Source organism: Betta splendens, chromosome 4 (genome assembly GCF_900634795.4).
Source record: "Betta splendens chromosome 4, fBetSpl5.4, whole genome shotgun sequence".
NCBI classification, from domain to species: Eukaryota; Metazoa; Chordata; class Actinopteri; order Anabantiformes; family Osphronemidae; genus Betta; species Betta splendens.
The window spans coordinates 23,481,536-23,493,285 of record NC_040884.2 but is presented as its reverse complement, the minus strand read 5'-3'; the positions used below and the strand labels follow the sequence as shown (position 1 = coordinate 23,493,285).

The 11,750-nt window shown below is 45.7% G+C and overlaps 2 protein-coding genes across 4 annotated transcripts; both read right to left on the bottom strand.

Moving 5' to 3' along the window:
• Positions 1–38: 38 nt before the first annotated feature.
• On the bottom strand, positions 39–4,832 carry zbtb14 (zinc finger and BTB domain containing 14). Of its 3 annotated transcripts, none has more exons than XM_029147930.3 (10): positions 4,678–4,832; positions 2,746–2,934; positions 2,440–2,610; positions 2,274–2,369; positions 1,912–2,055; positions 1,572–1,816; positions 1,413–1,498; positions 1,199–1,338; positions 1,030–1,125; positions 39–926 (listed from the first exon to the last, which is right to left on the bottom strand). In XM_029147930.3, the coding sequence occupies exons 2-10, from the start codon at positions 2,932–2,934 to the stop codon at positions 786–788; spliced, it is 1,308 nt and encodes a 435-aa protein (XP_029003763.1). In that variant the 5' UTR covers positions 4,678–4,832; the 3' UTR covers positions 39–785. The 3 variants fall into 3 exon arrangements, with proteins under 3 accessions (XP_029003763.1, XP_029003764.1, XP_029003765.2); XM_029147931.3 differs by having other exon boundaries at positions 4,688–4,830; XM_029147932.2 differs by lacking the exon at positions 4,678–4,832 and adding an exon at positions 4,530–4,650.
• Positions 4,833–5,753: 921 nt separating this feature from the next.
• On the bottom strand, positions 5,754–11,717 carry gnal (guanine nucleotide binding protein (G protein), alpha activating activity polypeptide, olfactory type). The gene is made up of 14 exons (XM_055507706.1): positions 11,596–11,717; positions 11,120–11,235; positions 10,732–10,872; positions 10,549–10,621; positions 10,180–10,234; positions 9,659–9,778; positions 8,507–8,604; positions 8,273–8,327; positions 8,125–8,198; positions 7,908–7,966; positions 7,708–7,828; positions 7,488–7,618; positions 6,458–6,525; positions 5,754–6,271 (listed from the first exon to the last, which is right to left on the bottom strand). Exons 3-14 carry the CDS (start codon positions 10,865–10,867, stop codon positions 6,125–6,127), a joined length of 1,137 nt encoding a protein of 378 aa, XP_055363681.1. The 5' UTR covers positions 10,868–10,872; positions 11,120–11,235; positions 11,596–11,717; the 3' UTR covers positions 5,754–6,124.
• Between the last annotated feature and the right edge of the window lie 33 nt (positions 11,718–11,750).

The window sequence follows — 11,750 nt, the reverse complement described above, 5'->3', positions numbered from 1 at the left end:
CTTGTGGCCACAGCTCTTCAATTCAACTCCTAGTCAAATTAAGTCATTAAAGCCGATTTATTTCGGAGCCCTGTGAACACACATGTCCACTTCTAGGCTTTAGTAATTTAAAGAAGTGCGTGCCTTAAAACACAGTGTATCTGCTCATTAAACTGAACAGAACAGGTTTATACATAGTACAAGACAAAACGCACCATTTTCTGTACAGTTTGGTTGAGTCTGAAAAACGTCCTGTACAAAGACACGAAAGCTTAGAAGCTTATTGTGAGGCCACAATGGATGACATGGTCGTCCATGTTCAATGCATTTCACATGTGATACAGTGAAAATACTTTAATAGTGATTCTGGTTCAGAGAAGATACAATCCAGATGTTTCTCCCACCCATTAAGAGCAGATGGGGTCCAGCTGTTTCCCCCAGCAGTTAGGAGCAGCTGATGGAGTCCAGCTGTTTTCTCCAGCAGTTAGGAGCAGCTGATGGAGTCCAGCTGTTTTCTCCAGCAGTTAGCAGCAGCTGGAGTCCAGCCGTTTCCCCCAGCAGTTATCTGCAGCTGGTGAAGTCCAGCTGTTTTCTCCAGAACTTAGGAGCAGCTGATGGAGTCCAGCTGTTTCCTCCAGAAGTTAGGAGCAGCTGATGGAGTCCAGCTGTTTCCCCCAGCTGTTTCCCCCACCTGTTAGCAGCAGCTGATGGGAGTCCAGATTTTTCCTCAGCAGTTAAAAGCAGATGGAGGTGAGCTGTTTCTCCTAGCAGTTTTAAGATGAGAGTCCAGATGTTTCCCCCCGCTGTTAGGAGCAGCTGATGGAGTCCAGATGTTGCTCCTCAGCAGCCATGGCGGCAGCTTGTAGCGCCTCTGTGTCGCTCTGCAGTGGGTTCAGCTGCTTCCTTTCACTGTGCATGTTGTTCTCATGACGCTTCAGATCTGATGCCTGCAAATACAGATGGACTTAACTCACCACAGACAAAGGCTTCACTACACTTTGTGGAGTGTTCGTGTTCCAGCAGCAGTACTACTGGGACTATTGGTAATACCTTGGCAAAGGCCTTGGTGCAGGAAGAACAGACAAATGGCTTCTCTCCTCTGTGTCTTCGCTCATGGTCCTTCAGGTGAGACTTGTGTTTAAATGCCTAGTGAGACAGACAGTGAGAGAAGGACAGACTGACAGGTAGGAAGGCAACGTGAACAGGTGAGAGATGTCACCTTGTCACACATCTGGCAGGCGAATGGTCGCTCGTTGCTGTGAACTCGTTCGTGTTTTTTCAGGTCTGGAGCTCTAATGAATGATTTCCCACAAACGTCACATCTGTACGGTTTGAAACCTGTGTGGATCTTTAGGTGTTCTGAAACACAGTTAACACAGTAAACACACAGCAGGAGTTTTTAAATCAATGTCTAAGCCTTGATCTCTTTGTACCTTTCAAATGAGCATGCGTGGTAAAGGCTTTGGTACAAATCTCACAGGCAAAGGGGCGCTCTGCCGAATGCAGCTTTTCATGTTTCCTGCCGGCACAGAGAACCAATGTGAACAACAGGTGAGATCACCGGGTATGCTAATCTGCTATCAAGAACATACCTGAGCCTGCTCTCATCCAGGAAGGTCTTGCCACACACCTGGCAGGCAAGCTGGTCTCTGTGTCCGTACAACAGATACTCAAACTTCATGTCGGTCGTAGCTGTGGACCAACCAGGCGGCTGCTCATCCTTCACTTCCCCAATGCTGTCTGCAAACGTCAGCGTCTGGGTCGCGTGATGCTCCGCCCCCAGCTCCTTAGGCTCTGTCTCCATATCCGCCACGACATCCTGATCATAGCAGCTGACCTGGAAATGAGTTAAATGTAAGGACAGACAGGTGAGCTCACCCAGAGAGGAAAGGCAGATTTGGGGAAGTCACCTGAATCAGGGGCAAACAGAACCTTGTGAACATCCTCATTGGCAAGTTCCTTTAGGATGGCTTCCTGGACATGCAGCGCTGCATTCGGAGACTTATCAAGCTCCGGATTGGTTGATGCCTCAACAAGGTCATCTGTGGTCGGTGTGTCATCATGTTCCTCAAGCACCTGGACACAGAGAGTGTTGTCATCGTAACAAAAAAAACACATCAGTAACCAGTAATGGTTAAAATATGATAAATCTTTATTGATCTGGGAAACTCACTTGTTTAGTATATAGCTCACAAAAGTCAGTATGAAGTGCAAAACATGAGAAACTGTGCAAGAGTCAATTACAGTAATGAATGTAAAGGTAAATTAAAAAGTTTCTTATCTATAAGCAGTACCTCAGAGTCTGCACCCAGCTGGGCCTCAGGGGGTAATGCCATCTTCACAATGTCATAGGGAAACTTCTCTTTGTCCTCGGAAGACACGTCTCGTTTCTGAAAGGACACAAACACATCCTCAGCTCTGTAGTGTCTCACCAGTGTTACTCTTATGTAAAGACTTTACCTGGGAGCACAGCTTGTCAAGGAAGCGGATTCCCAGGATCTGTCCTGAGGACATCATGAGGTTCACGTCTTTCTTCTTCACTGAGATTTTGGCTGTGTACATGTAGTTCAGCACCTCCTCAAAGATGTCAGAGCGGATGAAGTCAATCTCAATCACTGAAGAGTTGTCCACCTGCACAGAGACACACAAATAGTTAGACACACACACACACACACACACACACACACACACACACACACACACACACACACACACACACACACACACACACACACACACACACACACACACACAGTTTTGCAGTACCTCGTGTTTTTTAAAGAGCTTTTTGAAGTAGTTGGAGCAGGCAGCCAGAACACAGCGATGAGCCCGGAACTTGACGTCTTCGACTACCACAGCAATGTCGCAGTGCTCACCCTCAAGCCGCTGCTCGTTCAGCAGCTTTAGGAAGATGCTCTTATGTTCGTCATCAACATACTTCACGGTCTCTGCCATCTGCTCACAGGTAAGAGCAGGTGTGTGTCAAGTCAGGTCATCGTTATCAGAATAGAATCAGATTTAGACAGATTTCAGCTTTAGATGACAATTCAACAGAAAAGACAGAATACACGTATAGATCAAGCATTTCTGTACTTGTTCCAGATATTCAGGATAATCATAAAGATCTGTAAAACTTCATAGTAACTGAATATACACATAAGCAGTCATCACATTTCCAACAGTCTTACACTTCACAAACTCAGCATTGTAGTTCTCAACTCAAAAGGTGCTTTTGATTTAGTTTGTGGTGCAGTTAATCCGGGACCTGTTTTACTTCTGACAGAAACACACAAACTGTGCGTTCAGATCAGTGATCTACTGTTACAGCAGCACAGTGTTCACATACAACAGACTTTCTTTACTACCAGTACTGTAAAAGTGACATTTGCTTATAGGTCAATCTGCTGAGGACAGAAACGTTACTGCTGTGACTACATCAATTTACTACTATGAGGTTCTGTCCATTGAAACTAAGCATTTCTTGGAACATGTTAGTTCAACATGTCTCATATGTGTTTTAATGTCTGCTGTGGTTTAGTGTGATGTGTTCTCCATCTTTGTTTTTGATTTCTGTGTGGTTCAGTACTGTTCTGGCTCATTCATAACTGCTTTGGGCACAGTGGGAAGATAGAGTTTCTGGACAGACAGGACATTACAGCATCATGTGACCAAAGATAGTTTAACAAAATCAGATCAGAATTCTGCATCAGGGTCCCAGTAAAACGTGCTGGGTCTAAAACCGTGACCCCGGAGCTCAGACCGTTTACCCAACCCGAACTCGTTCCAGTAGTTCATGTACCTCAGACAACGCGGACGCGCGCATGTGGCGTGTACACGTCTAACAACGTTCGTGAACGGAGGGACGGACGTCGTAGCAGCTCGCCGATAGCACCGACAGTGTAGCCGTTCTTTGAAGCCCTGTGCGTTAACCTCCACAGACCGGGCCTGAACACGGGCTTGAAGCGCCAACGGACAATCGTTTCTGTTTCTACAAGTGGCGCAAATCACATTATACACACCATATTAAACCGGACCGAAGCGGACTTAGCTAAGGAGCTAATAGCTGCTAACGTAACAGAGCAGATGTTTGGATCCGGAACAACGCGTTAAATTAGAAAACGGTTGGCGTGAGGACTCCGCGGTGACGGCAGTGCTGCTTCGGACGGGGAGACGGTCTCTGTTCACCGGGGAGGATAACGTTTACGTTAGCTGAACGGTACTGGGCAGCGGCGAAGCTAACATGCTACTTGTACACCAAACTGCAGACAAACGGGCTCCCCGGGGCCTATTGGGGCTACCCCGTGGTTTCCGAATGGCAACCGGCGGTGTACGGCTACCGTGAATTTGATCAAGCTTCGAAAATTAACGTCGATTAAGTCTGTTCTATTGTGGTGATAGTCGTGTTTTTGTTAAATGGCGGACAGTCCGGCCTGTGTCTTTACTCGCACATAAAATGGCGTTTATTCGGTAACCGTCCAACAGCACGTTGTCTTCGGTAAAAAAACAGCTGACCGTCACCGGCCGCTGCGCCGTACCCGGGATCGACTCACAGGCACGCGAGTGGCGGCGGCGCCGCGGCCTCGGCGACAGTAGCGGGACGGAGCCTTGATCGGCTCGAGAGCGCGCAGGCATCCCCGCATAACCGGGGCCAGTGCAAGAGACAAGGAAAGCGCGGGGCCGAGGAGAGCGGGCTCTTACCGTCACTCACAGCTGCAGGGAGTGCGTTTCTCCAGGTGTGTCCGCGCGCCGGGAACCTGGAATCACTTTGTACGGTTCTTGTTGTTGTTGTTGATGAGGACGAGCATTAAGCGAAGGCCGCGCTTTGCGCCAGCACGCACATACTACGGGAGCACGCAGGCAGGGCGCCAAACGTCGCAGCTCTCACGCATGCGCACTCCTTCTTTAGCTGGGGCTTCCATCACTGAAAACTCACCTGTCTGCGTCACGCTCACCTGGGGACTCCCGTGCATTGGCAACAATCCAGGGCAGAAAACAGACGGAGGCAAACAGCTGGAGCAAGTTCAAACGGTTACGTTAACGCTGGCGCTACAGGAAGTTACAAACACCCCGTCAGCTCATACACAATAAATGTAACGGAAGACCTGCACAGCTGATGGTATGATGTGATTTAAAGAACTGAGCCGGTTTAATTCTGTTAGCCTGATTCTATACAGGAACTGTTTAGGCCGAACAAACAGATTAAAACTTTATTACTAAACCGTCATATTTAGACTGACAGCTGAAACATCTATTTTTGTATTATGCTGATTTAGGTGTCACTAATAAATTTGTGGTCACTTCATATCCTGTCATAGATGAAAAACATGAGATCTTTAATTTAAAAACATAGCTAACAGTTAATATTTACAGTAAAAACAAGTGTTTTTGATCTCAAGACTTGAACCTGAATCAGATCTCAGATTAGTCTATGTTGCCTAGAACAAGTTGGAAACCTCAAATTTTTACTTGATGTTTATTACTCTAAGTAAAAACACACATTAAAGCAGGGATTTTCTGAAGTCTTTAGAATGATCACTTTACATTTGCAGGATGAAGATGGTGAATACAGGACTTGTTTTATAACATGACATGTATGAGGCTGGTGGGTGGTGATGTCAGGTACTTGTACAGTAAGTGACCATAGGTGACAGATTTATTAGTAGTTATTTTAAATAGCACTCCCCCAAATTCACTCAACAGGCTTCATGGTACTGAAACCCACACAAGCATGAAACATACCAGAGATCCACACAAAACAAACCCATGCAGCCACATACACGTAACAGTCCTTTAATATAACATCTATACAGCAGCAGTGGAAGACGTCTGTGTTCCTCTTTAAATACATCTACAATTTTCTAAACATGTGGAAACTTTCACTCAAATCTCAGGTAAAATTGATACAATGATAAAAGCAATTGGCCAATCAGAGAAAAGTAATAATATTAAAAACTATACATGTAAGACACGACAGGTAAACCACATCACGCATGATTGATTTAAACGTCTGAACTACACTACCCACAATCCCCTTCATGACCTAGATCTGCTGATTCTGCCCTAATCAATATCCCATTATTAAGTAAACTAATAGCTACAAGATACATGTCTGCGATATAACAGATTGGTACCGGGTCACGGCTCATCACAGCAGCTCGTACTGCCGCAGGTGCATGCGTTGGATGATGTCACGACAGTCATTGAAGACGCGGCGGATGTTCTCTGTGTCGACGGCACAGGTGAAGTGAGGGTAGCAGTAATGTTTTCCGTCACCACTGGCCGTGCTGATCCTCTGAGGGAAACAGGACAGGTGGCGTCTTACTTTCAACATGCTATTGATTTAGTAGTGTCTCAGTTCAGCTGTTTATAATGTTTACTTATACAGGGGTGTTTGTAAACATAGTAATGCTAAAAATGGATGCATGTGGTTATGTAGCTTATCCTTCTGCTGTTTGTCATCATCCCCAGTGTGTTTTACCAGAAACTCGTCTCTAATGAAGAATTTAGCTCGGGTCACTTTAGGATCTTCCTCAGTTTCTGGAGCAGCTGGAAACAAAAACACAGACATGTCACGTTTCCAGTCAAGAAAGCGTTAACTCCATACAGGTTACTGGTATTTAGAGTGAGTAACAGTGACAACATCTGGACAAACCTCTCACTGAGCACGGAGGAACCAAAGGTCCACCCGTCACTGTCCCCCTGACGGTTACAGTCCTCGGAGCACTGACTCACCAAACCAGCCACAGTATATGTGTTCATGTGCATCCGTCTCTGGGTTCAGGTTGTAGTAGAGCAGGTGTGTCAGTTCCTGCTCGCTGTTCAGATCTTATGATACCTAGCAGAATGAGCAGGGGGTGCTGAGCTCTCTCTAAGCCCCCTGTGGCTGGTTGCCCCTTTACCTTCTGAGCAGATAGTCCCAGTGTAATGTCTACCTAGTGTACCTGGAATCAGCATGACCACATTAGACCCACCCTGATGAGCCACAGACCTTTGACAGGAAGAACTGTCCAGTCAGGATTTAGATCCTTCACACAGAAACACGTCAGAGTCACTGAACGTCAGCGTCTAGTTTTTGGTTTTTGTCCTGTTAAATCTTAGTGCTGCACACATACAATGGATCACAACATTCTATCACAGAGACACGTACAATAGCATCAGAATAAGGGAACAGCACCAGATGATCCTTCTCCTCACTCAGAAACCTCCTGCTGATCAGCTCCATCATAGCTCCTCATGTCCACCCACCTCATGTCCCACCTGTGTCCCTCTCTCTTCTCTATTCTGCTCGAGGCACATGACCGCACACATTAAGTCAGGTTGGTTCTGCTAGAGGTTCTTCTATGAATGGGATGTTTTTCTCACTGTTTCCTAAAGACTTCATTTTTTGAATTATTGCTAAATACTTGAACTCAATTTAGGTGAAAACAGTATACAGTATATAGAACAAAGAATATTGGAGGCAAATACTAAAGCAGTCAGATAAGTGTGTTGCAAAACTGTATATTTACCATCAACAGGTGCTTGGTAGTTGTTGTATTCTGGGAAATAGTCTTCCAGTTTAGATTTTCCAGCCAAAATCTTTTCAGCCAACACATCCTGTTTGTTCAGGAACAAGATCACAGAGATGGTCTTCAGAAACCTGCAGTCAGTCCCAGAGCAGACGTGGTTACAGCCAGTCCCTGACCCTGTGGGTCGACTCAAGCAATGAGAGGAGAGACAGGGCTGAACCTGTTGGTCCAGATGGATCGGAATAGGTCCAGAGACTCCCTCAGCCGGTTGGTGGAGTTGTCCTCCCTGATCACCATGTTGTAGCTGCTGCTGGCAGCAACAAATATGATAGCCGTAACATCTGGGCACAGAGAAACAGCTGTGAGCACTGAAACGGACCTGTGATTGGCCCAGCTTTGGGTCTGTGGTTGTCTTCTTACCGTTGAAACACTGGATCCACTTCCTGCGTTCATCCCTCTGTCCTCCGACATCAAACATGCTGAGAGACAGAAGCTACTCCGTTAATCAAACCAATAAAGAAACGATCAAGGACACATGAACTGCTCTGGGCTGAAGGGCTGCTTCATATTAATTCAATGATTGTATAAATGAAATATAAAAAAGTCTGAAGCCGTTACAGTCATTAAGGACACTCACTGGAAGTTGACTTTGTCCACCTGAAACCTGGTTTCAAAAATCCCTGAGGTCAAAACTCGACACCGCAACAAGTCCTGCAGGGTCAAAAGCAGCATCGTGAGCGTGCGCCAGGGAACAGGTGAGTCATCCTGGCCGCTGAGGCGCTCACCTGGTCTGTAGGCGTGTAGTCCGTCCTCCTGACAGAGTCCAACCTATTCAGGAAGCTGCAGCACAAAACATTACTGAACTGAATGCATCCTGTTTACTCTAAGCTCCTTTTATTTCTCTTAAATAAATCATGTGGTAAATCAGTGCTATGTGGAACCAGGTCACGCCGTGGAGATACTAAACTGTGAGACCAGATTTACATGTTGGAACACGTAACACTCCACGTGTGACTTACTACTGAGCACAGTCGATCAGCTGATATTCGTTGGAGCGCTCGAAGCACGCCTTCACACCGTCGTCCTCCCACAGGTTCTGAGCATGTTCAAAGAAGTCCTGAAAGACAGACAGGAGGCGAGTGTCGCGTTCAGAGCAGCAACAAACAATCACCCGGGTCTGACCAGTAGGTTTCTGCTGATCCTTAAGCGTAAAATAAAAGTTCACCTACAACATAAAGTTAAAAACACTGTTTGACTGGTTCAGTAAAGCTCAACACAAAACACAGAAATATAGCCTGAAAAGGACGAGTGGGGGTAAAACCACAACACAAACCAGGTGTTTGACTACGTATACACTGTTCAACTAACCTCCTCACACTGAGATTATTATACATTAAAGCGGTTTTCTCCTGAACTTCCATTGTACCAAAAGCTGTAACTCATTAACCCAGACCATAATAATCTGCCTGCGCTCCTCTGGTAAACCTAAGTGGAGCGAAGGCATCGGATTGGACAACGTGACAGCGTTGTATAGTGTTTGCCTCCAGTCGACCAATCAGCAGCAGTGCGTGAAGTGATGAGTTCAGCAGAGAAACAGGAAGAAGCTTGTTTTGTCTCTTCGTCTTCCGTAGAGATCACAGACGTTTAGATAATGAGGTCTCAGGTGAGACTCACACACCGACAGGTGTCCCAGGTGATCTCCTTACATCATGTCGTTAACTTCAATAAAACAAACAAGCTCTAAACAAAGTGTCTCTTGGTTAATGTTAATAACTGTGGTCAGCTCATCTCATCTCAACTCATGCACATCCTCTGAAACGTAGGTTAGGTACAAGAGAGAGACAGCGGCTATTAAGTCAAAATGCCTCATATCTCTGCTCACCTAAACACAATTTAAAATTAAATTGTTTAAAACACAAAACATTCAAAAACAAATCAAACAATTTTTTTGAACTAAATAATTGAAGAAAGAATTTGTTTGGCCCTCATTTTCCTGATCAATAACAACTAAAAATGTTATTTTTGGATTATTGGATTGATTTTAGAGTAAAGAACAACTATAACATGGTAACAAACCTTTGCCAGAAGGTTAGCTAGTTTCTAGTTGTCTTCATCTTTGTTGTGGATAGTTACCATGGTTACGGGTTGTGTTACTACTGCACGTGTGTTACCTCTGTGTACTCAAAGTCAGACAGCGGTGCAATGCTCCTGATGTAGTCCACTCTGAACTGGTTGTCAGGGTTACCAAGAGGGACGGGTGGAGTCAGCGAACTCATGGCCGACACGATTGTCTACAACACACGGGAAGGAAACAAATGTCACAGCTGTAGTCCGTCACCTTTGACCTCCTCAGATTGATCAGAAATTAGGAGGTTGAGTCCAGTCAACAGGAGGTTAAATGGACTCCACAAACTGATGTGTTCTGATGTCCTAGACACCTACATCATTTCTCAACCTGGTGCTGACTGTTGTTCCTTACAGACATGAAACAAGTTAATTTCAATCACAACCTGAGCAACTAGAAGAGATGCAAAAGCAGTTAACTTGAATTCCACTGAGTCAAAACTACTAGGTCCAAAGGAAGACCAGCAGAACCAGGACCAGAGCCCACCAGCTTTCTGATTTCTCCTCATTGACCAATAGGCTCTAAGTCTGTTACTATAAGAATGTATGATGAGATGATGGGACTGACCACTATGGCGTCCTTCACATTCTTCCTGATGTCCTGAATCTTCTGCTGCTTCTCTCTGGAAAAACAAATAAGCCCTAAGTGATGAATAATCCCTGGGCCTGAGTGTCAACCATTTAGTCATGGTTCCATTCATCCAGACAAACCAGGGAGCAGACTGCTGCCTTCACTTCAGAGAGCACACTTTACTAATCAGGCTTAGCTTAGAACGTTCACTGACACGGTGTCGAGTTCTACTTTCACTGTTACAGTGAGAAAATGTCTGGACAGAAGGTAAACACCATGAACAAACAGGACAGAAATGATAAGAAGCTTAAGTTTGCTTATCGATCAAATAGTTCAGGGGTATTTGAAGATGAAGGCTGGACTCACTCAGCATTGAATCCATCAACATGAAGAATCCTCATCTGCTTCACTATGGTGCTTTTACCAGACTCCCCTGCACCTGCACACACAGAGTCAGAGAGAAAACCAAGTGATGGAAGAGGCAAAGACAGACGACAGAGGCAGACAGACAGGCAGGCAGGCAGGCAGGCAGACAGACAGGCATCTCACCCAGCAGTAACAGTCTGTGTGTAGCTTTATAGGTCTGTCGCTCCTTCTGCAGCTGTCTCTCAATCTTCTTGTTTGCTTCACGCTTTGCTTTTTCATCCAGGCGTTCTTCCTCTGTCTTGCCTCCCAGACAGCCCATCTCAGCTGGAACCACAGTTGTTTGACATTGGGTCAAATTTCGATGATGGGTTCTGGACCCGAGTTGGTTCAAATGTGCCTCATACTTATTAATTTTAGCACAGATGAACAGAGAAGCTTACTTACGAACAAACCTTTCATCTGATCGTTCTTTTAACTTCAAACCAAAAAATGTCTGAACCAGTTACAAACAATACAGAAGTTTGTTAAAGCAGTTGTTCGGCCGGTCCCAGTTTGGTTCTGCCCCACGCACCTGCAGCTGGTTGAGTCTCACCAAGTCCAAGTCCAGGATCGTCTGTCCATTGAAGACCTCAAAAAGGAAACAGCATCGCGGGTCTGTCCCAGTCCAGCCAAGCCCCACATCCAGGTCTGTGATGAGGAGAGGATCACCTGAGCTGCTGCTCGTCCGTCTCCTTCCTCTCGACTCTAATAGCTCATCATTAGCAAATGTCTCCGTCTCCATGTTCTTTGGGGATTTTCATGGTTTTCCCTCTGGTGTCATTTTGCTGCCTGACAACCACAGACAGGTCCACAAACACAGCACAGGCCTACCTCCTGGTATGAGTCTGGATTAGCCCAGGTTAATCAGAACCAGCAGGCAGAGGAAGCAATAACTGAAGCTGAAACTCCAGTTGAATTATTTAATGACGCTGTGTTCTGTGAGTGTGACTCCAGTGGATTTGGGACCAGACACGAGGAAACACTGGTATGAAACCAGGAGCCACAAACCTTAGTGGGAATGAAAAGTGTCAGATTGACTGATGTGAACCAGGACAGTCAAGCGCTTTTGTTTGTTATTTTCCATAATGCTGCTGGTTTCCATGGAGACGTCAGAACTCCACCTGCTCTGCTCTGGCTCCACCTTGTGTCCACAGGTGGAGGTG